The sequence below is a fragment of the Somniosus microcephalus genome, unplaced genomic scaffold (assembly GCF_052327205.1).
Source record: "Somniosus microcephalus isolate GS21.2 unplaced genomic scaffold, FLI_Smic_1.0 unresolved_chr4, whole genome shotgun sequence".
NCBI classification, from domain to species: domain Eukaryota; kingdom Metazoa; phylum Chordata; class Chondrichthyes; order Squaliformes; family Somniosidae; genus Somniosus; species Somniosus microcephalus.
The window spans coordinates 40341942-40369539 of record NW_028225182.1 but is presented as its reverse complement, the minus strand read 5'-3'; the positions used below and the strand labels follow the sequence as shown (position 1 = coordinate 40369539).

The 27598-nt window shown below is 47.4% G+C and overlaps 1 protein-coding gene across 1 annotated transcript; it reads right to left on the bottom strand.

Moving 5' to 3' along the window:
* Window positions 1-26165, bottom strand: LOC147090599 (uncharacterized). The gene is given in 5 exon segments (XM_085977365.1): window positions 1-4854; window positions 4856-4988; window positions 11831-11914; window positions 17595-17651; window positions 25639-26165. Coding segments are annotated over 2 exon segments (4308 nt in total). The 5' UTR covers window positions 4891-4988; window positions 11831-11914; window positions 17595-17651; window positions 25639-26165; the 3' UTR covers window positions 1-581.
* Window positions 26166-27598: the final 1433 nt, after the last annotated feature.

Here is a 27598-nt window from a genome sequence, read left to right as displayed (position 1 = left end):
TAATGTTTTCCGCTCTGTCTTTATTGGCCTGACTACATTTCCTGTTACAGTAAAATAGCTGATAAAGTACCCCATGGGGAATTAAAGAGGTAGAGCATCTCCAATTCTTTTTTTTGACAGACGATGAACAGTGAAGGTACTGAAGACTTCGATGTCGGAAAATGTTCAGCAAAGGCTAACAGTCCCCAGCCAGCTCTTCAATCGTGAAGTAATTGAAGGTGGTCCTGGTCAGCTCTTTACTTGTCCATTCTTCCTGACCTCCGACTCCCATTGCTGGTGGAGTGGTCCTCACACACTGACCCTCGACCTTATTGAAGTATGTGATGTGGCCTGCATTTCATTTTTTTTTTTGTTGCCCTCTCAGCTGAAGATTTTCTGGAATAAGCCAGCAGGGAAGACGTTGAACCGAATCAAGCCCTGAATTTGGAAGGTCAGCAATGAAATTGGCCAAGTTGAGTAAGACTGACATCAGTCGTATGACCCGTTGAATATTGGCTTTAAGATTTGTGTCCTGTGAGTGCTTAATACTGGGCCAGGAATTTGGCACCTTTCAGAGGTTTGAAGTCAAGTTTTCCAAAATTTCAGCATTGGGCAACTAGTTCTGTTAATACTCCTGAGTTTGGAAAGCGGTCAGCAGTATTAGCATCCCTCATTGGAACTAGGCTAAGAGCAGTCTGAGGTTTGTGCGCATGCTTTATTGCATCATGGCTAAAATTAGATTGATGTGCTTGAGTTTGCTTTATTAGACTTGAGCTAGAGTGAGAATGAGATGTGTTGGCGCATCTTACTGGACCTGGCTTAGAATGAGACTGAGATATTACAGCACTCCTCATTGGACCAGGGACAGAGGGAGGCCGAGCTGTTGCTGGTCCAAGACAAGAGTGAGAATGAGCTGCGTTAGCACATCTGACAGGATCAGGGGTAAAATGAGGCTGAGATGTTTCAGTGAGCCTTATTGGACCAATGCTAGAGGGAGACGGAGGAGGTTCAATGTGTTTTATTGGACTAGGGCTAGAGTGAGAATGAGCTGCGTTAGCACATCTGACAGGATCAGAGGTAAAATGAGGCTGAGATGTTTCAGTGCGCCTTATTGGACCAATGCTAGAGGGAGACGGAGGAGGTTCAATGTGCTTTATTGGACTAGGGCTAGAGTGAGAATGAGCTGCATTAGCACATCTGACAGGATCAGGGGAAAAATGAGGCCGAGATGTTTCAGTGTGTCTTAGTAGGCCAGGGCTAGAGGGAGACCGAGATGTTTGAGTGTCTCTTATTGGGCCAGGGCTAGAGTGAGAATGAGCTGTGTTAGCACATCTGACAGGATCAGGGGTAAATTGTGGCTGAGGTGTTTTAGTGTGTCTTATTGGGCCGGGGCTAGAGTGAGACAGAGGTGTTTCAGTGTGCCTTACTGGACCAGGACATGAGTGAGAATGAGATGTGCTAGCATGCTTTAATGGATCAGGGCTAGAGGGAGAATGAGCTGCGTTAGCACATCTGACAGGATCAGGGGTAAAATGAGGCTGAGATGTTTCAGTGAGCCTTATTGGACCAAGGCTAGAGGGAGACGGAGGTGGTTCAATGTGCTTTATTGGACTAGGGCTAGAGTGAGAATGAGCTGCGTTAGCACATCTGACAGGATCAGGGGAAAAATGAGGCCAAGATGTTTCAGTGTGCCTTAGTAGGCCAGGGCTAGAGGGAGACCGAGATGTTTCAGTGTCTCTTATTGGGCCAGGGCTAGAGTGAGAATGAGCTGTGTTAGCACATCTGACAGGATCAGGGGTAAATTGTGGCTGAGGTGTTTCAGTGTGTCTTATTGGGCCTGGGCTAGAGTGAGACAGAAGTGTTTCAGTGTGCCTTACTGGACCAGGACATGAGTGAGAATGAGATGTGCTAGCATGCTTTAATGGATCAGGGCTAGAGGGAGAATGAGATGTGTTAGCATGCTTTATTGGACCAGGGCTAGAGGGAGACGGAGGTGTTTCAGTGTGCCTTATTGGACCAGGGCATGAGTGAGAATGCGATGTGTTAGCACATCTGACAGGATCAGGTGTAATATGAGACCAAGATAGTTCAGTGTGTCTTGTTGTATCAGGGCTAAGTTGAGAGTGAAATGTGTCACCATGTTTTATTGGACCAGGGCTAGAGCGAGAATGAGATGTTTCAGCATTCTTTATTGGACCAGGGCTAGTGTGAGAAGGAGATGTTTCAACATTCTTGATTAGACCAGGGCTAGAGTGAGAAGGAGATGTTTCAGCATTCGTTATTAGACCAGGGCTAGAGTGAGAAGGAGATGTTTCAGCATTCTTTATTAGACCAGGGCTAGAGTGAGAAGGAGATGTTTCAGCATTCTTGATTAGACCAGGGCTAGAGTGAGAAGGAGATGTTTCAGCATTCTTTATTAGACCAGGGCTAGAGTGAGAAGGAGATGTTTCAGCATTCTTTATTAGACCAGGGCTAGAGTGAGAAGGAGATGTTTCAGCATTCTTGATTAGACCAGGGCTAGAGTGAGAAGGAGATGTTTCAGCATTCTTTATTAGACCAGGGCTAGAGTGAGAAGGAGATGTTTCAGCATTCTTTATTAGACCAGGGCTAGAGTGAGAATGAGATGTTTCAGCATTCTTTATTTGACCAGGGCTAGAGTGAGAATGAGATGTTTCAGCATTCTTTATTAGACCAGGGCTAGAGTGAGAATGAGATGTTTCAGCATTCTTTATTGGACCAGGGCTAGAGTGAGAAGGAGATGTGTCAGCCTTCTTTATTGGACCAGGGCGAGAGTGAGAATGAGATGTTTCAGCATGCTTTATTGGACCAGGGCTAGAGTGAGAATGAGATGTGTCACCATGCTTTATTGGACCAGGGCTAGAGTGAGAATCAGATGTTTCAGCATTCTTTATTGGACCAGTGCAAGAGTGAGAATGAGATGTTTCAGCATTCTTTATTGGACCAGTGCGAGAGTGAGAATGAGATGTTTCAGCATTCTTTATTGGACCAGTGCGAGAGTGAGAATCAGATGTTTCAGCATTCTTTATTGGACCAGTGCGAGAGTGAGAATGAGATGTTTCAGCATTCTTTATTGGACCAGTGCGAGAGTGAGAATGAGATGTTTCAGCATTCTTTATTGGACAAGGGTTAGAGTGAGAATGAGATGTTTCAGCATTCTTTATTGGACAAGGGTTAGAGTGAGAATGAGATGTGTCAGCCTTCTTTATTGGACCAGTGCTAGAGTGAGAATAAGATGTGTCACCATGCTTTATTGGGCCTGGGCTAGGGTGAGAATGAGATGTTTTAGCATGCTTTATTGGACCAGTGCTAGAGTGAGAATGAGACATGTTAGCATGCTTTGTTGGACCAGGGCTAGAGTGGGAATGAGATGTCTCACCATGCTTTATTGGACCAGGGCTAGAGTGGGAATGAGATGTGTCACCATGCTTTATTGGACTAGCGCTAGAGTGAGAATGTGATGGGTCAGCCTTCTTTATTGGACTAGACCTTGAGTGAAAATGAGATGGGTTAGCTTGCTTTATTGGACCAGCGTTAGAGTGAAAATGAAAAGTGTTAGCTTGCTTTATTGGATTAGGTTTCGAGTGAAAATGAGATGGGTTAGCTTGCTTTATTGGACTTGGGCTCGAGTGAGAATGAGATGTGTCACCATGCTTTACTGGACCAGAGCTAGAGTGAGAGTGAGATGTTTCAGTGTGCCTTGTTGGACCAGTGTTAGAGTGAGGAGATGTTTTTGTATGCTTCACTAAACCAGGGATAGAGTGAGACTGCGATGGTATAGCACGCCTCATTGTACCAGAGGTAGAGCGAGACTGAGGGGTTTCTACATGCCTTATTAGACCAGGCTTAGAATGAAACTGAGATGTTTCAGCATGCCTCTCTGGACCAGTGCTAGAGTGGGACCGAGATGTTTCAGTGTGCCTTACTGGACCAGCGCTAGAGGGAGAATGAGATGTTTCAGTACGCCTTAGTGGACCAAGGCTAGACTGAGCCTGGGGTGTTTCAGTGTGCCTTAGTGGACCAGGGATAGAGTGAGACTGAGGTGTTGCAGCGTTTATTGGACCAAGGCTAGAGGGATATTGAAAAGTTTTAGCATGCTTCACTAAACCAGAGATAGAGTGAGACGGAGATGGCTTAGCACGTCTCATTGAATCAGAAGTAGTGTGAGACTGAGATGGTTTAGCATGCCTCATTGAACCAGAGGTAGGGCGGTACTGAGAAATTTCAGTGTGCCTTAATGAACCAGATATAGGGTGGGGCTGAGATGTTTTAACATTCCTTCTTGGACAAGGGGTAGAGTATGACAGAAGTGCGTCAGAAAATGATACTTTATGTGCACGACGATATCTTACTGGATCTTTCGGTCGAAGAGGTTCAGAAGTGTTAGCATGTGAAATCGCATCAGATTTTTGGAAACCTTCAGAAGTACATATGAATCCTGAACGAGGATGGGAGTTTGCAATCCGGGGAGTTGAGTCCGCCAGTAATTTGGGGTTTTCAATATCACACGCAGGGCCAGAGTTGAGTTGGAATTTCTGTTTACAAACATTCCCTGCTTTCCTTATCGGCTCTTTCTTTCCATGTGGACCATGCTTCCTTGTTATAGCTTCTCGGCTCTGAGGACTTGAAGATGGTTTGCTATGATTCTGCCTTAGTCTTGCCATTCCTGAATCCATCCTCTGTCGAAATTTGTCCAAGGCCGCACATGAATTCGTTGCAAAGCCAAGTCTTTGAGAATCGAGGACTGGCCTTTGATGGCTATCTTCTGAGACCTGTAGTGTGGCACCTGCTTTTGTTCGACTTCTGGAGTCATAATTCACCCGCTGGTGTTTTGGACCACACTTGCCCAAATCTGAATGGTCCATCTGCTGTACCTTGCATTGGTTCAATCATGCACTTAATATTGATATGGGTTGTGTTCTGCTTGTTGAGGTTATCTATATTGGAGCACAATAAATCTGACCATGGGGGAGCTGATTTATCATTGGCACCTGAAAATAAAACAGAGAACATAGAAACATAGAAACATAGAAGATAGGAGTAGGAGTAGGCCATTCGGCCCCTCGAGCCTGCTCCGCCATTAGATCATGGCTGATCATCCAAATTCAGTACCCTGTCCCTGCTTTCTCCCCATACCCCTTGATCCCTTTAGCCTTAAGAAATATATCCAACTCCTTCTTGAATATATTTAATGAATTGGCCTCTACTGCCTTCTGTGGTAGAGAATTCCACAGGTTCACCACTCTCTGGGTGAAGAAATTCCTCCTAATTTCTGTCCTAAATGGCCTACCCCTTATCCTTAGACTGTGACCCCTGGTTCTGGACTCCCCGACCATCAGGAACATCCTTCCTGCATCTAGTCTGTCTAGTCCTGTCAGAATTTTATAAGTTTTAATGAGATCCCCTCTCATTCTTCTAAACTCCAGCGAGTATAAGCCCAATCGACCCAATCTCTCCTCATACGTCATTCCTGCCATCCCAGGTATCAGCCTGGTGAATCTTCGCTGAACTCCTTCCATGGCAAGAACGTCCTTCCTCAGATAAGAACTTATTAGACATTAGTGTCAGCTGTGGCTCAGTGGGTCGCACTCTCACCTCTGAGTCAGAAGGTCGTGGGTTCAAATCCCACTCCTGAGGCTTGAGTGCAAAAATCTAGGCTGACACTCCAGTGCAGTACTGAGGGAGCGCTGCACTGTTATCCCTCTACCAACATCACTAAAACAAATGATCTGGTCAGTATCTCACTGTCGTTTGTGGGACCTTGCTGTGCGCAAATTGTCTGTTGCGTTTCCTACATTACAACAGTGACTACACTTCATTGGCGGCACTATATAAATGCAAGTCTTTCTTTCTTTCTGTCAGGTGACTCAGCCAAGATTAGGAGATTGCCCTATAACAAGGTAAGAAGCAGAACCTGTGTGCTTTCAGCAAACTTGTTTAACGACATTTGGCCCAGAAATTCGGGTCTCCACGGGTGAGTACGCACGGGGGTACTCACCCGTAAGCCCAATGGAAGTGCCGGTTTCGTGCATGCACTGCGCATGCGCGGGGAAACCGGCACTTCCGTTCCCCTGAACGAAGGGGTTCAGAAGTCGAATGCGTGCGCGGGAGAGGCAGCGCGGGCGCATCGAACTTACGTTTTTTTTTGCAGGTTTTCCCGGGAGGGTAAGTCTCCAGAAGTTAGACATGTAAAAAGCAGTCGCAAGGCTTGCTTTTTACAAGGTGAATTAATTAAAATTAAAACATTTTTTCCACAGGTTTATTATTTTTAAATACTTTAAAGAAAGGTAAGTTTATTTTTAGCCCTGTTAGAAAATGTAATTAATTTTTTCAAAAATTTAAATTATTGTTTAAAATAGTTATTTCATGTAATTTATAGTTTATTTTAAAAATGTGATTAAAAAAAAAAATTATTTGAAGTTTTAGTGATGTTTTGGGGCTTATAGTATTTATAGGTTTGACAGTCCTGTCAAACTTATGAATGAAGCATTCCCTGCTACCATTGGCTCTCCATGGCCCACGTGATCCCAGGGGACGCATCGAACTAACTGCGCCCCTGGGATACGCAAGCACTGCGCACCGGCAGCTGGAGGAGGCCCAGGATCGCAATCCCACGCGGGCCCACAGAACAATGGCCGGCGCGCTAGGTAAGTGCAGGTCGGGGGCTTGCATCCGCGGGAAGCCCCCGACCCGAATTTCTGGGCCATAAACACTGACCACACCTTCCTCCTCCAACATTCCTCTGATGTCCAGCTCCGTGGGATTGCTCTCCAGCAATGGCTTCTCTTCCCACCCATGCACAACTGTGGAGTTCCCCAATTCATCTTCCTTACTGTCCCTTGGCGACTCATTCACAGACATGGGGGTCAACCTCCATATGTATGCCAATAACACCCAACTCTACCAGTCCACCACCGGTCACGCCTTCTCTACCTGGTTAGTCCAGCTCAACACTGAGAAAGCTAAGGCCATCGTCTTCAGCAGTGTCTCATCTCCTGACTCCCCAAAGCCTTTCCACCATCTACAAGGCACAAGTAAGGAGTGTGATGGAATTTTCCACTTGCCTGGATGGGTGTAGCTCCAACAACACTCAAGAAGCTCGACGCCATCCAGGACAAAGCAGCCCGCGTGATCGGCACCCCATCCACCACCTTAAACATTCATTCCCTCCACCACCGGCGCACCGAGGCCATGGAGCGATTTGAACACGAGGATGAGAATTTTTAAAATCAAGGAGTTGCCGGACCGGGAGCCAGTGTAGGTCAGCGAGCACAGGGGCTGATGGGTGAACGGGACTTGGCACATAGAAACATAGAGGATAGGAGCAGGAGTAGGCCATTCAGCCCCTCGAGCCTGCTCCGCCATTCAATGCGATCATGGCTGATCATCCAAATTCAGTACCCGGTCCCTGCTTTCTCCCCATACCCCTTGATCCCTTTAGCCTTGAGAAATATATCCAACTCCTTCTTGAATATATTTAATGAATTGGCCTCTACTGCCTTCTGTGGTAGAGAATTCCACAGGTTCACCACTCTCTGGGTGAAGAAATTCCTCCTCATTTCTGTCCTAAATGGCCTACCCCTTATCCTTAGACTGTGACCCCTGGTTCTGGACTCCCCGACCATCGGGAACATCCTTCCTGCATCTAGTCTGTCCAGTCCTGTCAGAATTTTATAAGTTTCAATGAGATCCCCTCTCATTCTTCTAAACTCCAGCGAGTATAAGCCCAATCGACCCAATCTCTCCTCATACGTCATTCCTGCCATCCCAGGTATCAGCCTGGTGAATCTTCGCTGAACTCCTTCCATGGCAAGAACATCCTTCCTCAGATAAGGCGACCAAAACTGCACACAATACTCAAGGTGTGGTCTCACCAAGGCCCTGTACAACTGCAGCAAGACATCCTTGTTCCTGTACTCAAACCCTCTCACTACGAAGGCCAACATGCCATTTGCCTTCTTAACCGCCTGCTGCACCTGCATGCTTACCTTCAGCGACTGGTGCACAAGGCCACCCAGGTCTCGTTGCACTTCCCCTTCTCCCAATCTATTGCCATTCAGATAATAATCTGCCTTCCTGTTTTTGCCATCAAAGTGGATAACCTCACATTTATCCACGTTATATTGCATCTGCCATGCTTCTGCCCAATCACCCAACCTGTCCAAATCATCCTGGAGTTTCTCGGCATCCTCCTCACGAGTTAGGACACGGGGCAGCAGAGTTTTGGATGAGCTCAAGTTTTACGGAGGGTGGGAGATGGGAGGTCGGCCAGGAGAGTGTCGGAATGGTCGAGTCTGGAGGTAATAAAAGCACATGTGAGGGTTTCAGCGGCAGACGGGCCGAGGCAGGGGCGGAGTCGAGGCGATGTCCCAGAGGTGGAAGTAGGCGGTCTTGGAAATGGAGTCGATATGGAGTCGGAAGGTCAGCGCGGGATGGCGAGATTGCGAACAGTCTGAGACTGTGGCCAGGGAGGGTGATGGAAGTGATGGCTAGGGAGCAGAGTTTCTACGGGGGGCAGTGACCAACACTTAAAACAGATGAAATAACAACAGAAAATGCTGGAAAAACTCAGCAGGCCAGGCAACATCCGTGGAGAGAAAATAGAGTCAATGTTTTGGGTCAAAACCCTTTGTCAAGACTGAAGGCCAGGCTGGGAGAGAACAAAAGAGAAGTGAAGAGACATTAAGAGGTATTCAAAACAAGACGAGATGGTGATAGGACTAGTGGAGACAAAAGACGGCTCTAGATTAGGTGTGAAATACGCTGGCAGAATGAGAGACAGCTGCCATGTAGGAGAGAAAGAAAAAACGGTGGGTGGGGGGGGGGGGGGGGGGGCGGGAAAAGGGCCGAAACAAAGGTGTGGATAAAAAATAAGTAAAAATGTAAATGGGGGCCGAGGTTATGATCTGAAATTGTTGAACTCGATATTGAGTCCGGAAGGCTGTAAAGTGCCTAATTGGAAGAGGAGGTGCTGTTCCTCGAGTTTACGCTGAGCTTCCATGGAACAATGCAAGAGGCCAAGGACGGTGAGGTCTGAATGGGAATGGGGCGGTGAATTAAAATGACAGGCGACCGGAAGCTCGGGGTCATCCTTACGGACTGAACGGAGGTATTCCGCAAAGCGGTCACCCAATCTGCGTTTGGTCTCCCCAATGTAGAGGAGACCACATCGTGAGCAGCGAACACAGTATACTAGATTGCAAGAAGTACAAGTAAATCGCTGTTTCACCTGGAAGGGGTGTTTGGGGCCCTGGACAGTGGGAAGGGGGGAGGTATAAGGGCAGGTGTTGCATCGCCTGCGCTTGCACGGGAAGATGCCGGGCGAAGGGGAAGGGGTGCTGGGGGTGATAGAGGAGTGGACTAGGGTGTCTCGGAGGGAGCGGTCCCTATGGAATGCTGAAAGGGGAGGGGAGGGGAAGATGCATTTAGTGGTGGGATCACTTTGGAGGTGGCGGAAATGGCGGAGGATGATCCGTTGAATGTGGAGGCTGGTGCGGTGAAAGGTGAGGACAAGGGGATCCCTATCGTGGTTACAGGAGGGAGGAGCAGAGGTGAAAGCAGAAGTGCGGGAGATAGAACGGACACGGTCGAGGGCCGTGTCAACCACGGTAGAGGGGAAAACAGATGATCTGGTCATTATCACGTTGCTGTTCGTGGGAGCTTGCTGTGCGCAAATTGGCTGCCGCGTTTCCTACATTACCACAGTGACTACACTTCATTGGCTGTAGTGCGCTTTGGGACATCCTGAGGTTGTGAAAGGCGCGATATGAATGCAAGCAACGTTCCTGCTAAGCTGCGTGGCCGTGCAGCGGTCTGTAGGTCCCGCGCAGGCTGCTCACAGGAGGAAACAGCGCTTGTGCGAAAATCTGAACGGGTTGCGCAGCCAGTTAAAGGGACCGCGCATATGAAAAAAAAAAATTAGGGGGAACATTGAATGCAAGTCTTTCTTTCTTAGGATAGATATGCCGTGCTTGTAAACAGAGAATAGGAAGGAAACAATAAGTTAAAGTCAGAGGTCTGGTGGTGGGATGAAGTTGACTTGTAGCTGGGGTGGTGTCAGCTTGGAGCACCGACTATCAGAGGATGCACTGCGAGAGTCTAACCACCTCCCCAGGACATTCAACGGCATTATCATCGCTGAATCCCCCACCATCAACATCCTGGGGGGTCACCATTGACCAGAAACTTAACTGGACCAGCCACATAAATACTGTGGCAACAAGAGCAGGTCAGAGGCTGGGTATTCTGCAGCGAGTGTCTCACCTCCTGACTCCCCAAAGCCTTTCCACCATCTACAAGGCACAAGTCAGGAGTGTGACGGAATACTCTCCACTTGCCTGGATGAGTGCAGCTCCAACAACACTCAAGAAGCTCGACACCATCCAGGACAAAGCAGCCCCGCTTGATTGGCACCCCATCCACCACCTTAAACAGTCACTCCCTCCACCACCGGCGCACCGTGGCTGCAGTGTGTACCATCTACAAGATGCACTGCAGCAACTCGCCAAGGCTTCTTCGGCAGCACCTCCCAAACCCGCGACCTCCACCACCTAGAAGGACAAGGGCAGCAGGCGCATGGGAACACCACCACCTCCAAGTTTCCCTCCGAGTCACACACCATCCTGACTTAGAAATATATCGGCCGTTCTTTCATTGTCGCTGGGTCAAAATCCTGGAACTCCCTCCCTAACAGCACTGTGGGAGCACCTTCACCACACGGACTGCAGCGGTTCAAGAAGGCAGCTCCCCACCACCTTCTCAAGGGCAACTAGGGATGGGCACTAAATGCTGGCCTGGCCAGCGACGCCCACATCCCATAAGCAAATTAAAAAAAAAGGTATTTGCATGGAAAAAGGAGAACCAAGGAGGTGTGGCGAATCGATCATGAGCTAGCCGTAGGTTGATCCAGAGCTCCAGCAGAGGTGATTAGCAGCGCACACCAAAGGATCCAGCACACCAGCGGAGCGCTAAATGGAGTCAGCGGTGCCGGGAGGCAGCCAGAAAAGCCAGGGCAAAGGCCACCTGGGAGCGGCGGAGCAGAATCCAGAGCGGGATAGGAACCAGCAGCAATGGATCAGTGCTGGCTCACCGTAGAGCGAGAGGCTCCAGTCCGAGGAGCAGGAAAACTGAGGAGGCGGCAGCAGGCCAGGTACTAGAATCGAGATGACGACCCCGCGGTCTCCGTAGAACAGGGCAGGCGAGGTTGGAGGTCACTCTAAGGCTCAGAAGCACTGGAGAAATGGACCTCGGCCCCCGCAGCGGGAAAATAAACCTGAGAAAGCAGCTGTGCGCTGAAGGGCAGTCAGAAGCTCAGAAACATAAGAACATAAGAAGTAGGAGCAGGAGTCGGCCATTTGTCCCTCGAGCCTGCTCCGCCATTCGATAAGATCATGGCTGATCTTCTACCTCATCTCCACTTTCCTGCACTATCCCCAAAGCCCTTGATTCCCTTAATATCCAAAAATCTATCGATCTCAGTCTTAAATATACTCAACGACTGAGCCTCCACAGCCCTCTGGGGCAGAGAATTCCAAAGATTCACCACCCTCTGAGTGAAGACATTTCTCCTCATCTCAGTCCTAAATGGCCGACCCCTTATTCTGAGACTGTGACCCCTGGTTCTAGACTCCCCAGCCAGGGGGAAACATCCTCCCTGCATCTACCCTGTCAAACTGTGTAAGAATTTTGTATGTTTCAATGAGATCACCTCTCAATCTTCTAAACTCTAGACAATATAGGCCTCGTCTACTCAAAGTCACAGCAGCAGATGGTAGGGGGGGGGGAGGGTGCTGGGTAGGGGGACTGGATGGGCTGTAGGCTGGGAAAAAATTACCTTAAATCTTGAGGTGACTGAGTAGCGGAGCAGAGTCACGGCAGTCGAGTCTCTTGCAGTGGAGTCCAGCACATCAGCGCAGTCCTAAGGGAAGAGGAATCCAGGAGTTGGGAAGTCATATATGAGCAGAGTTCCAGCAGTTGAAAGGAACACAGTGAACACAAAGAACGAGCAGGGGGTTGGGGCAGGGGTGAGGCGCTGATGGGCAGTAGTCTCTGCAGAGGTAGCGTTAAACTTGCAGCTTGAACTTAAAACAGGAAACTTTCTTTTAACTGGCACCTAAATATCCAGAAATCTCTCTTAACCGGCAAAATTCAGGAGTAGGTTCAGGTAAGTTTTACTATATATTAGTGGCCGTGTAACCGGGGTTCCTGGATCTGTGGCCGTGCAACAGGGACTCCTGGATCTGTGGCCATGTAACTGGGACTCCTGCACCTGTGGCCGTGTACGGGGCTCTCGTACCTTGGTAAGTATACCTCTCTGTAACCCGGACTTTTTGATCAACCGGCACCACGCCGGTCCCGTCGGTGCCGGATAAAAAAAGAGTTTCCTGTAGTTTGGGCTAAATTGCACCCACTATGAAAGCCAGGGCAGCTTAAACAGAGGAGAGTGGGGAAGGAAGGGCAAAGGATGACCAAGGATTGAGTTGCAGAGCAAAGAAGCTCTAACGATCCACCTTGGAGGTTCCATGATTATACCGTCACCTCCTCCAGCTCCACACCTTCCCTGAGTTCTCCCTTCCTCTGGCGTACCTGATTTCCCAGTCACTTCAGCCCATCACATTGGCAGCCATGCATTCAGCCACTTGGGTCCCACTCTCTGGAATTCTCTTCCTCAAACTCCTCCTTAAAGAACCTTCCCAGAGCCTAGATCTTTGACCAGGGTTTACGGTCATCCCCTCCTCTAAACGCTCTTTCTTTTGGTGCGGTGTCCCTTTTCCTCACGCCTCTGGGAAACGCCTCAGTCAGTTTTCTACATTGAAGGAACCCTATCAATGTTTCTAACCCTTGTCCTTTAGCTAGGAGACCATCGCGAGACCAGCAAAGTCTCCATTTAAGAGGCCGAAATCTGCAGCCTGCGATACAGGGCAGAAACTGGCCACAGCATTGTTACCATATGCAAAATGGTAATCTTCTCCCCACCCCTCCCCTCCTAGAATCATAGAAACATAGAAAGAAACACAGAAAAAATAGGAGCAGGAGTAGGCCATTCGGTCCTTCGAGCCTGTTCTGCCATTCAATATGATCTTGGCTGATCCTCTATCTCAATACCATATTCCCGCCCTCTCCCCAGACCCCTTGACGTCTTTTGTATCTAGAAATCTATCTATCTCCTTCTTAAATATATTCAGTTCACCACCCTCTGAGTGAAGAAATTTCTCCTCATCTCAGTCCTAAATGTCCTACCCCGTATCCTGAGACTGTGACCCCTTGTTCTAGACCCCTCAGCCAGGGGAAACATCCAGTCTGTCTAGCCCTGTCAGAATTTTATACATATCAATCAGATCCCCTCTCATTCTTCTAAATTCTAGTGAATATATAGAAAACATAGAAACATAGAAGATAGGAGCAGGAGTAGGCCATTTGGCCTGTTCTGCCATTTAATGAGGTCACGGCTGATCATCCAAATTCAGTACCCTGTCCCTGCTTTCTCTCCATATCCCTTGATCCCTTTAGCCTTAAGAAATATATCTAACTCCTTCTTGAATATATTTAATGAATTGGCCTCCACTGCCTTCTGTGGTAGAGAATTCCACAGGTTCACCACTCTCTGGGTGAAGAAATTCCTCCTCATTTCTGTCCTAAATGACCTACCCCTTATCTTTAGACTGTGACCCCTGGTTCTGGACTCCCCCGCCATCGGGAACATCCTTCCTGCATCTAGTCTGTCCAGTCCTGTTAGAATTTTATAAGTTTCAATGAGATTCCCTCTCATTCTTCTAAACTCTAGCGAATACAAGCCCATTTATATTATATTATATTACATCTATAATACAGGCCTAGTCGACCCAATCTCTCCTCATACGACAGTCCTGCCTGTATTGATTTCTTTGTGGGTTCAATGATGAGACATTTATGAAAGAGAATCTAAAGTCTGTTCAACTCTTTTATACAGCTTTTACAGGAGACACGATGCTGTGATGCATCTAGAACGAAACTGAAACTAAACTCCACTGCCTTGCTTGTCTCGGTCACATGACCTCTGCTGGTCAGGCACAAGCAATCAATACCTGCAATCATGCTGCTAAGGCATCATAATCGAACAGGCAAATACCATCTCTATTTGCTGATATCATTACATCTCCTTTCCTTAAAACAAAAGTATTTTACTTTTAACTAACAACATGTTTTCTTTGTATTAATCTGCATTTTAACTGTAACACTTAATGAACTTACATTATCATCATGATCAAGGTTTTTTAACCTTGCTTTGTGTGTTCACATGAAATATGTCAATACACTAGAACTTGAAGAAAGAATAAGATAACATTACTTCCTTCTATAACAATAGTCCTTAAATTTGCTCAATGAGTCTCTCAGGAGGCTTCACGTGTCTTGAGGATTTTCTGATTGATTGTCCTTGAATCTGAGTTGTTGCCTCAGATGATTGGTTCTCAGCTGTGTGATCAGGTTGTTCAGCAGTATCAGTCTCTTGACCTGCTGTGGCTGGTCCCATGAGAAGATCTCGACGATTTCTTCTCAGAACAGCACCCTCATCTGTCTGAATGGTGTATGATCTTGGTTGAACTTCACTCAGGACAGTTCCCTTCTGAGTCCATGTGTTTGTTTTGTCTTTCAACCTTACTTGGTCACCAGTGTGGAGTTCAGGTAGGTTTTGTGTTCCTCTGTCATAGTAGTACTTTTGCTTTTCTTTCTGTTGTTCTTTGAACTTCCTCACTTTCTCCCCCTCTTTTGTTTTCAGGAGGTTCTCCGGGATGGGTAGGTTTGACCTTAGCCGACGTCCCATCAGGAGTTGGGCTGGTGACATACCACACTCGAGCGGCGTTGTGCGGTATACAAGCATGCTCTGGTAGAAGTCAGTTCCACTGTCTTTTGCCTTGTACTTCAGTCTTTTCACTGTGTTTGCGGGCTCTCCTGGGTCAACAGCTCTGGACAACGTGTCTGCTGTATACATCAGCTTACCCGGTGTGTACGCAACATTCAGTTCATCATAGACTGTCTCTCCTTCGCTTTCCACAACGAGGACTCTCTTTACCAGGTTCAGTCTCTCACAGGCTTTTAAACCTAGTATGGCTTGCACATCCTTTGGCACCACGATTAATGCTAGCGTGTGCTCTCTGTCCTTGTGTGTTACTTTGACAATGCATCTTCCTTTCACTGGTATATCAGTACCTGAGTATCCTGTCACTTTCACTTGTATTCCATGTATCTTTGGTCTGGGTCTAATTTTCTTAAAATCAGTCTCTGATGTCACATTAACTTGTGCTCCAGTATCCAATTTAAATGGAATGTGTATGTCATTCACTTTTAGTGTCAACATCCAGTCTCTTTCTTCTTCTTTGTTTTCAGACACAACATCTACATTGAACTCCTCTATCTCGCTTTCATCTACTGCATGGACCTTGCTTTGTTGTGCTTAGTTCTTGCAGCAACCGGCATAATGGTTGTTTTTGTTGCAACTATTGCATTTTTTACCATATGCTGGACACTTTTTTGGTGGATGCTGTGTACCGCATCGACTACATGTCTTTCGATTGTCCCTTTCATTTTCGTTCGGTGGCCACGCCTCTTTTTTCACATTGGCGCTCTTTTTGTTAAACGGTTTGTGTCCGTTCTTACTCACTGCATCCACGTTGCAGCTATTGTCACTGAACAGCTCTTTTGCCTGCGACTTCACAGTCTCTGTAGCCCTACACAGTGCTATGGCTTTTCCCAGGTCTAGATTTTGCTCTCTTAGCAGTCTTTCCCTTAGACCATTATCCGGAATACCACACACCAGTCTGTCTTTTATCAGCGAGTCTGTCAGTCCCCCAAATTCACATGTTTTGCTTCGGTTTCTCAGTTCAGTCACATACTGATCAATAGTCTCACCCGTTTTCTGTACACATGTGAAAAATCTGTGCCTCTCAAACGTCACGTTACGTTTAGGTATGCAGTAGGCCTCAAACTGTTCCATTATTTTATCTAGCTTCATTTTGTCTCCATTAACAGTGAATGTGAAGTTATTATACACCTCCACCGCTTCATCACCCACGACATGTAAGAACAGTGACGATTTCTGTTTATTACTTTTCTCGTCAGCTCCGATTGCTGATAAATACAACCCTACACGTTGTTTGAATCTCCTCCAATTTTCAGCCACATTACCTGTCAACTGAAGCGTCGCCGGTGGGTGTAAACCTTCCATTTTTTCACTTCGTTAGCTATTCTCTAATGGTAAGTAACGATGTTCTCTTTTGGCTTGCTAATCTGTGGAGAGCTGATTTAACTTCAGAGTTTTTCTCTTCATCTCTTTCAGCCACTTCTGACACCATGTATTGATTTCTTTGTGGGTTCAATGATGAGACATTGATGAAAGAGAATGAGTTTTAATCTAAAGTCTGTTCAACTCTTTTATACAGCTTTTACAGGAGACACGATGCTGTGATGCATCTAGAACGAAACTGAAACTAAACTCCACTGCCTTGCTTGTCTCGGTCACATGACCTCTGCTGGTCAGGCACAAGCAATCAATACCTGCAATCATGCTGCTAAGGCATCATAATCGAACAGGCAAATACCATCTCTATTTGCTGATATCATTACACTGCCATCCCAGGAATCAGTCTGGTGAACCTTCGCTGCACTCCCTCTATGGCAAGTATATCCTTTCTTAGGTAAGGAGGCCAAAACTGCACACAGTACTCCAAGTATGGTCTCACCAAGGCCCTGTACAACTGTAGTAAGACATCCTTGCTCCTGTACTAGAATGATACCGCACAGAAGGAGGCCGTTCGGCCCATCGTGCCTGTGCCGGCTCTTTGAAGGAACGATCCAATTAGTCCCGCTCCCCCCCCCCCCCACCACCACCACCACCTTGCTCTTTTCCCCACACCCCAGCACATTTTCCTTTTCAAGTATTTATCCAATTCCCTTTTGAAATCCCTTTCCTATCCTGACTTTGGACGATTCTCCCCTCCCCCTCAACAGCCCAAAGGCGCTCCGGTCAACTGTGGGCACCTGAGGTGCTACATAGAAACATAGAAACTAGGAGCAGGAGTAGGCCATTCGGCCCTTCGAGCCTGCTCCGCCATTCAACGAGATCATGGCTGATCATCCAAACCCTAGCACCCGGTCCCTACACCGACAGCCATCCCACCCAAGCCCTATCCCCGTAACCCCACATATTTAATCCCCCCTAACACTAAGGGCCAATTTTTTATCATGGCCAATCAACCTAACCCGCACATCTTTGGACTGTGGGAGGAAACCGGAGCACCCGGAGGAAACCCATGCAAACATGGGGAGAATGTGCAAACTCCACACAGACAGCCACCCGAGGCCGGATTTGAACCCGGGTCCCTGGCGCTGTGAGGCAACAGTGCTACCCCAGCAGAGAACTGCTATCTCAGCACAGGCCGAGTTTTGGACATGGCCTGCACAGCTCAGTGACATGTATTCCAATAGCAACTGAACCATCAAAGCAGCTCCAGTTGGGAAGTGTTGATGATGTTCGATTGCCCGGAGAAGACAGGTATCCACCCACCCTGGGTGGGCAGGGAAATGTTTCACGAGGGGCTTACGGAGAATAGGTTGCAACTTACATGAAGAACAAAGTCTGGTTGTCGAGACCTGGCAGCCTGCATGTCTTTTCTCCTTGCCTTAGGTTTAAAAAAAAAATCAATCAGTCTCCTTAACAAAAACATTTGCATTGGCAACTTTCTCCTCAACTGAGGATTCGTGCTGGGGTTTGGCTCCATAGATGTCATGGGCCAACCAACAGTCTAGAACCAGGGGGGTCACAGTCTCAGAATAAGGGGTCAGCCATTTAGGACTGAGATGAGGAGGAATTTCTTCACTCAGAGGGTGGTGAATCTTTGGAATTCTCTACCCCAGAGGGCAGTGAAGGCTCTGTCGTTGCGTATATTCAAGACAGAGATCGATAGATTTTTGAATATTAAGGGAATCAAGGGATATGGGGATAGTGCAGGAAAGTGGAGATGAGGTAGAAGATTAGACATGATCTTATTGAATGGCGGAGCAGGCTCAAAGGGCCAAATGGCCAACTCCTGCTCCTATTTCTTATGTTCTTATGTGTGACCCTAGATAGTGGCTATTTGACTATGAGGGATACAAAACAACAACTTACATTTATATAGCGCCTTTAATGTAGTAAAACATCCCGAGGCGCTTCACAGGAACGATTATCAGACAACATTTGACACCGAGCCACATAAGGAGATATTAGGACTGGTGACCAAAAGCTTGGTCAAAGAGGCAGGTTTTAAGGAGCGTCTTAAAGGAGGAGAGGCAGAGAGGTTTAGGGAGGGAATTCCACAGCTCAGGGCCCAGGCAGCAGAAGGCACGGCCGCCAATGGTGGAGCGATTAAAATAGGGGATGCACAAGAGGCCAGAATTGGAGGAGCGCAGAGATCTCAGAGGGGGGGCGAGGCCATGGAGAGATTTGAAAACAAGGATGAGAAAGTTAAAATTGAAGCCGGGTCTGATCCCGCCCCCAATCATCAGCCACACATGTCCACTTATAAAGGGGGGAGAGGGCGGGTAGGCACTGAATAATGAGCAAAGGCCGGGATACCAGCCATACTGAAGTCCCTATAGCAGCACACATTAGGGGCTAAAAATTCAGTTGGGCGCCGTTTGGGGCGCCAAGCTCGCCTGGGCGCCGGAATTACCGCTGCGAGCGGAGCCACTTGCGCCATCCGGATATTCAGTTTCTGCGCCCCAAATGGAAATGGGCCGCTAATCGAGGCTTCCCGCGCCCCGCTTGGGGCGCTGAAACTGAATATCGCCGCGCTAAGGGCCGCAGCGCCACACGCTACGGCACGGCACGCTGCGGTACTGCAGGCCTTCCTCCCACTGTTAAGGGGGAGGTGCCTGCAACAGCGCGATCCCCGCTCGCGAGTGCCGGCAAATGAGCCCAGCACCAAGGAGAAGTGCCGGGCTCTCGGGAAACAGCCGGCAATGCCGCGGCGGGGGGAGGGGGGTGTAGGAGGCCGGGGACGGAGGTGCTGGCAGGCAGCCGCCGAAAAAGCGGCCGGCCGCACCTCCACCTTAACTAGCGCCACTACCGCCACAGGTAGGCCCCTGTGTACCGGTCGCTATTTGCGGCCGGCGCTGAAGAGGCAGGCGCGACCAAATATGGTGATCGGGGCGGGAGCGGGGCGCTGCGCTGCGCACACCGATGACGTCATCGGTGGCGGCGCAGCGCTGCAGGCTAACGCCGCCATTAGCGCCCCGCTAAATATCGCGGTAGGTGTGGCCAGTGGCGCAAAAGCCACTGAGTGCCCTCTTTGGGCGCAAAGTGGTGGCGTAGGCCACTGAATTTCTAGGCCAAGGTGTCAGCCGTGGCTCAATGAGACAGAAGGTCGTGGGTTCAAGTCCCGCTCCAGAGACTTGAGCCCATAATCTAGGCTGACAGTCCAGTGCAGTACTGAGGGAGCGCCGCACTGTCGGAGGTGCCGCCTTTCGGATGAGACGTCAAACCGAGGCCTCACCTACCCTCTCAGGTGGACGTACAAGATCTAATGGCCAACCACTTCGAAGAAGAGCTTTGCTGGATTTGCACATTAATTTCCCCTGAAACCTGCCGCAGGAAGTTAGGGCCCGTACCTAACAGCAATGTTCCCCCGAGCGTAGGCGGCCGCGCTCCAATCGCGAGGTCCCGCACAGGCCACTCACCAGCGCTGCTGTGGGAAGAGAGACCGCGAACGCGCAGCCGTGCAGCCACGCAGCAAACTTAAAGGGCCCACACAGGGAAAAAAAAATTAAAGGGAACATTACTTAACAGTGATAATTGTTAATGCTATACTTCTCCGGCCCAGAAAGGGAACAATTTAAACTGTTGAATTTCATTTCTCTCAGGTGGACGTAAAAGGTCCCGCGGCACTATTTCGAAGAAGAGCAGGGGAGTTCTCGCCGGTGTCCTGGGGCCAATATTTATCCCTCAACCAACATCACTAAAATGTTTGTGGGACCTTGCTGTGCGCGAGGCTGAGATCTTCGTGGATAGCACGTTTAACGAGGTGGTCACACCGCAGGTAAAGAGTGCGCAGGCAGACAGGGAATGGGTGACTGCCAGACAGAGTAAAAGAACTGGGAAGGTAGTGCAGGAGTCCCCTGGGTCCATCTCCCTCTCCAACAGATTTTCTGTTTTGGATAGCGCTGGGGGAGATGGTTTCTCAGGGGAATGCAGCAAGAGCCAAGCCCGTGGCACTACAAGTGGGTCAGCTGCACAGGAGGGGAGGAAAAAGAGTGGGAGAGCAATAGTGATAGGGGATTCTATCGTAAGGGGAACAGATAGACGTTTCTGTGGCCGCAGATGTGACTCCAGGATGGTATGTTGCCTCCCTGGTGCCAGGGTCAAGGATGTCACTGAGCGGCTGCAGGACATTCTGAAGGGGGAAGGTGAACAGCCAGAGGTCGTGGTCCATATCGGTACCAACGACATAGGTAGAAAGAGGGACGAGGTCCTGCAAGCAGAATATAGGGAGCTAAGAAATAAATTAAAAAGCAGGACCTCAAAGGTAGTAATCTCAGGATTACTCCCAGTGCCACGTGCTAGCGAGAGCAGAAATAGGAGAATAGACCAGATGAATGCGTGGCTGGAGAGATGGTGTAGGAGGGAGGGATTTAAATTCCTGAGGTATTGGGATTGATTCTGGGGAAGGTGGGACCTGTACAAGCTGGACGGGTTACACCTCGGCAGAAACGGGACCAACATCCTCGCAGGGGGGGTTTGCTAGTGCTGTTGGGAAGGATTTAAACTAGTTTTTCAGGGGGCTGGGAACCTAAGTGTGGGCCCAGAACAGAGAGAAACAAAGCTGGAAGTGCAAGTTAGAAAAGTAGTCAGCAAAACTAGTAGGAAGCAGAAACAAAGGCCAACAGTAAAGAGGGTCAAAGTGCAGAAAAATATTAAACAGGCAAAGTTGAAGGCACTTTATCTAAATGCACGTAGCATTCACAACACGGTGGATGAATTAATGACACTAATAGAAGTAAATGGGTATGATGTAATTGCCATTATAGAGACATGGTTGCAGGGTAACCAAAGCTGGGAACTGAATGTTCCAGGGTACTCAACATTTAGGAAGGACAGACAAAAAGGAAAAGGAGGTGACGTAGCGCTGTTAATAAGGGATGAGATCGGTACGGTAGAGATAAAAGATCTTGGCTTGGCAGATCGTGATGTAGAACTGGAATCAGTTTGGGTGGAGCTAAGAAACAGCAAAGGGTGGAAAACATTGGTGGGAATTGTGTATAGGCCACCAAACAGTAATGGTAATGTAGGGAACAGTATCACCAGTGGAAGTCGTCAGTTGCTTCCGATTCCTGGGACTGCAGATCTCTGATGACCTGGCCTGGAACCATAATACTGAGGCTATGCTGAAGAAGGCACACCAGTGCCTCTACCCTCTACGGTGCCTGAGGAAATGCGGCATAAGCACACAGTGGCTTGTGAACTTTTACCACGGCACCATAGAGAGTGTCCTGATGAGTGGTGTCAATGTGTGGTATGGTAACACCACTGCACAGAACAAGAAAGCCATCCAGAGAGTTGTGAATACGGCAGAAAAGATCATCGGGTGTGCACTTCCGTCCATCGAGGAGATCTTCCAGACCAGGTGCCGGAACAAGGCCTGCTCCATCATCCAGGACCCCAATCACCCTGGGCACAAACTGTTCTCCCTCCTGCGGTCCGGACGTCGGTACCGCAGCATCCGAACCAGGACCAGCAGGTTTAAGAACAGTTTCTATCCACAGGCAGTGCGCCTACTGAACTGCTAACCGCACTGCCCCATATATTATAGTTATATGTTTATGTAAATATATATATTATACTTATATTACCATATATTTATCATATTACATTACTATTATTTCCAGTGGTAATTGAGGCTTTTTTGCACTATTCATCATATCCTGCAACTTGGACTGTTATTGCTATACTTTCTGCTTATTTGCTTATTGTTTTTATTTATACTTGTTTTTATTTTTTGCTTTTATATTTATATGCTTGTATTGTGGGAGTGAGTGGGGAGTAAGCATTCCATTGTACTAGTTACATATGGCAATAAAATGATCTTGAATCTTGAATCTTGATTAGAAGTGCATGTAACAAGGACAATATGGTAATCATGGGGGACTTTAATCTGCATATTGACTGGGCAAATCAAATTACCACTAATGGTGTGGAGGGTGAATTCTTGGAATGCATGCGAGATGGTTTCCTGGATCAGTATGTGGAGGAACCAACCAGGGAACAGGCTAATCTGGATCTGGTACTGTGTAATGAGAAAGGGCTAATCAATAATCTTGTGGTAAAGGGGCCTTTAGGGACAAGTGACCATAATATGATTGAATTTTACATTAAGTTTGAGAGTGATGTAGTCCAATCTGAAACTAAGGTCTTCAATCTAAACAGAGGAAACTACAAGGGTATGAGGGACAAGTTGGCCATGGTAGATTGGGAGACTACACTAAAAGGTATGAAGGTGGACATACAATGGCTAACATTCAAGGAAATAATGCATAATTTGCAACAAACATATATTCCTCTAGGACATAAAAACCCAAAAAGTGATCCAACCATGGCTAACAAAAGAAATTAAAGCTAGTATTAAGTCAAAGGAGGAAGTTGCCAGAAAAAGCGGTCAGCCTGAGGATTGGGATCTTTTTAGAAATCAGCAAAGGGGGACCGAGAAATTGATAAAGAAAGGGAAAATGGAATAGGAGCATAAACTAGCGAAAAATATAAAAACGGATTGTAAAAGTTTCTATAGGTATGTGAAAAGGAAAAGACTGGCGAAGGTAAATGTAGGTCCTTTACAGTCAGAGATGGGAGAATTTATAATGGGGAATGAGGAAATGGCAGAGAAATTAAATAAATACTTTGTTTCTGTCTTCACGGAGGAAGACACAAAAAACCTCCCAGAAATACGAGTAAACCAAAGGTGTGATGAGAATGAGGAACTTAAAGAAATTATTATTAGTAAAAAAACAGTACTGGCAAAATTAATGGGACTAAAAGTCGATAAATCCCAAGGACCGAATGACCTACATCCTAGGGTTTTCAAAGAGGTGGCCATTGGAATAGTGTTCTTATGTTCTTATTGGTTGTCATCTTCCAAAATTCTATAGATTCTGGAACGGTTCCTGCAGATTGGAGGATAGCAAATGTAACCTCGCTATTTAAGAAAGGAGGGAGAGAGAAAACGGGGAACTACAGACCTTTTAGCCTCAGATCAGTAGCTGGGAAAATGCTGGAATCTATTATAAAGGATGCAATATCTGGGCACTTAGAAACTAATAGTAAGATTGGGCAGAGTCAACATGGATTTATGAAAGAGAAATCCTGTTTGACAAACCTATTGGAGTTCTTTGAGGATGTAACTAGTGGAGTAGACAAAGGGGAACCAGTAGATGTGGTGTATCTGGATTTTCAGAAGGCCTTCGATAAGGTCCCACACAAGAGGTTGGTGAACAAAATTAGGGCACATGGAATTGGAGGTAATATAGTAGCATGGATTGAGAATTGGTTAACAGACAAAAAACAAAGAGTAGGGATAAATGGGTCTTTTTCAGGATGGCAGGCTGTGATGGCAAGTTGGGGTACTGCAAGGATCGGCGCTTGGGCCCCAATTATTCACAATCTGTATCAATGATTTGGATGAGGGGACTAAATGTAACATTTCCAAATTTGTTGATGATACAAAGCTAGGCGGCAGTGTCAGTTGTGAAGAGGATGTGAAGAGGCTTCAAGGGGATCTCGACAGGCTCTGAGTGGGCGAGAACATGGCAGTTGGAATATAATGTGGATAAATGTGAAGTTATCCACTTTGGTAGAAAAAACAGAAAGGCAGAGTATTTCCTAAATGGTGAAAGATTGGGGAATGCAGATGCTCAAAGGGACCTGGGTATCCTTGTACATGAGTCACAAAGTGAATGTGCAAGCCATTAGGAAGGCAAATGGTATGCTGGCCTTCATTACAAGAGGATTTGAGTACAGGAGTAAAGAAGTCTTACTCCAATTATATAGGGCCTTGGTGAGAGCACACCTGGAGCACTGTGTACAATTTTGGTCTCCTTACCCAAGGAAGGATATGCTTGCCATAGAGGGAGTGCAACGAAGGTTCACGAGATTGATTCCTGGGATGGCGGGACTGTCGTATGAGAAGTGATTGAGTAAACTAGGCCTGTATTCTCTTGAATTCAGAAGAATGAGAGGGGATATCATTGAAGCATACAAAATTATTACAGGGCTTGATAGGGTGGATGCTGGGAGAATGTTTCCCTTGGCTGGGGAGTCTAGAACCAGGGGCCACAGCCTCAAGATAAAGGGTAGGCCATTCAAGACTGAGATGAGAAGAAATTTCTTCACACAGAGGGTGGTGAATCTTTGGAATTCTCTACCCCAGAGGGCTGTGGAGGCTCAGCCATTGGGTATATTCAAAACAGAAGTCGATAGATTTCTGACTAGTAAGGGCATCAAGGGATATGGCGATAGGACCGGTGAATGGAGTTGAGGCAGAAGATCAGCCACGATCTCATTGAATGGCGGAGCAGGCTCGCAGGGCCGAATGGCCGACTCCTGCTCCTATTTCTTATGTAAATTGGCTGCCACATTTCCTACATTACAACAGTGACTACACTTCAAAAAAAGTACTTCATTGGCTGTAAAGTGCTTTGAGACGTCCTGTGGTCATGAAAGACGCTATAGAAATGCAAGACCTTCTATCTTTCATTTCTGCAAGCAGTAAAGACTTATAAATTTTTTAAAAATTCAAATTTCATTATTTTTTCTTACTTTTCCTTTCTGTCTCTTATTTCCCTCTCTCTCTCTCTGAATCCAATCTTCTTTTCCTCTCTTTATTTACCTGATTTGACTCTAATTCACCCGCCTTCTCTGTTGTCCCTCTGTTTCTTTCTCAATCCTTAAATCTCGTTATTTAATAAAGACTTGCATTTCTACAGCGTCTTTCACGGGCAGCGGACGTCCCAAAGTGCTTTACAGCCAATGAAGTACTTTTGAAGTGGAGTCACTGTTGTAATGTGGGAAACGCGGCAGCCAATTTGCGCACAGCAAGCTCCCAAAAACAACAATGTGATAATGACCAGATCATCCATTTTAGTGATGTTGACTGACGGATAAATATTGGCTTCAGGATGAACTCCCCTGCTCTTCTTCAAAATAGTGTCACTGGATCTTTTATGTCCAGCTGAGCGAGCAGACGGGGCCTCGGTTTAACGTCTCATCCGAAAGATGGCACCTCTGGCGGTGCAGCGCTCCCTCAGTACTGGCACTGGGAGCGTCAGCCTGGATTATGGGCTCAAGCCTCTGGTGTGGGACTTGAACCCATGACCTTCTGACTCAGAGGCGAGGGCGCTACCCACTGAGCCACGGCAGACACTGTTACGGAGGTAGACTGTTGGGGGTCCCGTCGCTCACCAAGGTCCCAGATGCCGCGTTGCCTTCACGCTTCCAGCAACTTGCAGGGGAAACATTTTTCGAGCTGCAGGAAAAAGTCTAACTAACGGCTCACGCGTGAGTTGCCCCACTCCAGCAAGATTTGGGCCATTGCCTTGTTCACCTCTCAACATATTTGCAAGTACATTGCTTCAGAAGCTTACCTTTTCTTTGAGTGGATCTGAAGGTGCTGGACAAAACCTTCAATTTTATCAGGAACTGCGTGAACAATGAAATGTAAGTTAGCATCAAGACAGCAAAACCCTGTGTTATAAATCTCATCATTCATCAAGAAACGACTTGTGAAATAACGCTGGAGGGCCAGCTGGTGGCGCCGTCCAAGGAGTATAAATACTCGGGCGTCGGCCCCAGCTCTCCAGGGACATTTTGTAAGACAAGGAACTAGTGAAGTACAACTAGACCTCCATGTTCTGAAACAAGTTGATTAAAGCCTTGCTTTACACTCATACCAAGTGCGTAGTGAGTTTTATTACGTCACCCTGTTGCAGTACATAAAGCCTTGCTATTTGCAGTATAGTTACAGTGATATAAAAAAATCCTTGTTATAGTAAAACCCATCACCTTGTGCTCACTGACCTACACTGGCTCCCGGTTAAGCAACGCCTCAATTTTTAAATTCTCATCCTTGTCTTCAAATCCCTCCATGGCCTCACCCCCCTCCCTATCTCTGTAATCTCTTCCAGCCCTACAACCCGCACCACCCCCCCCGCAATCTCTGCGCTCTAATTCTGGCCTCTTCAGCCCTGATTTTAATCGCTCCGCCATTGGCGGCCGTGCCTTCAGCTGCCTGGGCCCCAAGCTCTGGAATTCCCTCACTAAACCTCTCCGCCTCTCTCTCCTCCTTTAAGACTCTCCTTAAAACCTACCTCTTTGACCAAGCTTTTGGTCACCTGCCCTAATTTCTCCTTGTGTGGTTCGGTGTCAAATTTTGTTTGATTACGTTCATCTGCTGCTGAAACCCTCATCCATGCCTTTGTTACCTCTAGACTTGACTATTCCAACGCACTCCTGGCTGGCCTCCCACATTCCACCCGACGTAAACTTGAGGTCATCCAAAACTCGGCTGCCCGTGTCCTAACTCGCGCCAAGTCCCGTTCGTCCATCACCCCTGTGCTCGCTGACCTCCATTGGCTCCCGGTTAAGCAGCGCCTCGATTTCAAAATTCTCATTCTTGTTTTCAAATCCCTCCATGGCCTCACCCCTTCCTATCTCTGTAATCTCCTCCAGCCCCACAACCCTCCGAGATATCTGCGCTCCTCTAATTCTGCCCTCTTGAGCAACCCTGATTATAATTGCTCAACCATTGGCGGCCATGCCTTCTGTTGCCAAGCCCCTAAGCTCTGGAATTCCCTGCCTAAACCTCTCCGCCTCGCTACCTCTCTCTCCTCCTTTAAGATGCTCCTTAAAACCTACCTCTTTGACCAAGCTTTTGGTCACCTGCCCTAATTTCTCCTTGTGTGGCTCGGTGTCAAATTCTGTTTGATAATCGCTCCTGTGAAGGGCCTTGGGACGTTTTACTACGTTAAAGGCGCTATATAAATACAAGTTGTTGTTGAAACTGCTCTTACGAAAACACTGTTATTGCACACATCGGGGTCGAGACCAATTGCAGCCTCCAAATGAAGACGGGTTAGAGGGAGAGGGAGGATTGAACCAGGGCGTGCAGAGGTATTTCAGAATTCAGTCCCCATTTTGAAGTCATACATTCTGTCTTTAAATATACATATATATTATTTAAATAGGGAACCACAAAAGTAGAGTTGATTGGAGCTTAGAAGTTTCTCCGCAGGACAGGCTGAGGAGCTGGAAAGAGGCAAACTTGAGGCTCTACAGTGCCGCCACTGGCGGGAAGATGCAATTACCGTGTGACAAGTTTACATATAAAAGAAAAAGGAAAGAAAGACTTATATAGCTCCTTTTACGACCATTGGATGTCCCAAAGCACTTTACAGCCAATGAAGTACTTCTTGAGTTATTACATGGTGGATGCTGGGAGAATGTTTCCCTTGGCTGCGGAGTCTAGAACCAGGGGCCACAGCCTCAGGATAAAGGGTAGGCCATTCAGGACTGAGATGAGAAGAAATTTCTTCACACAGAGGGTGA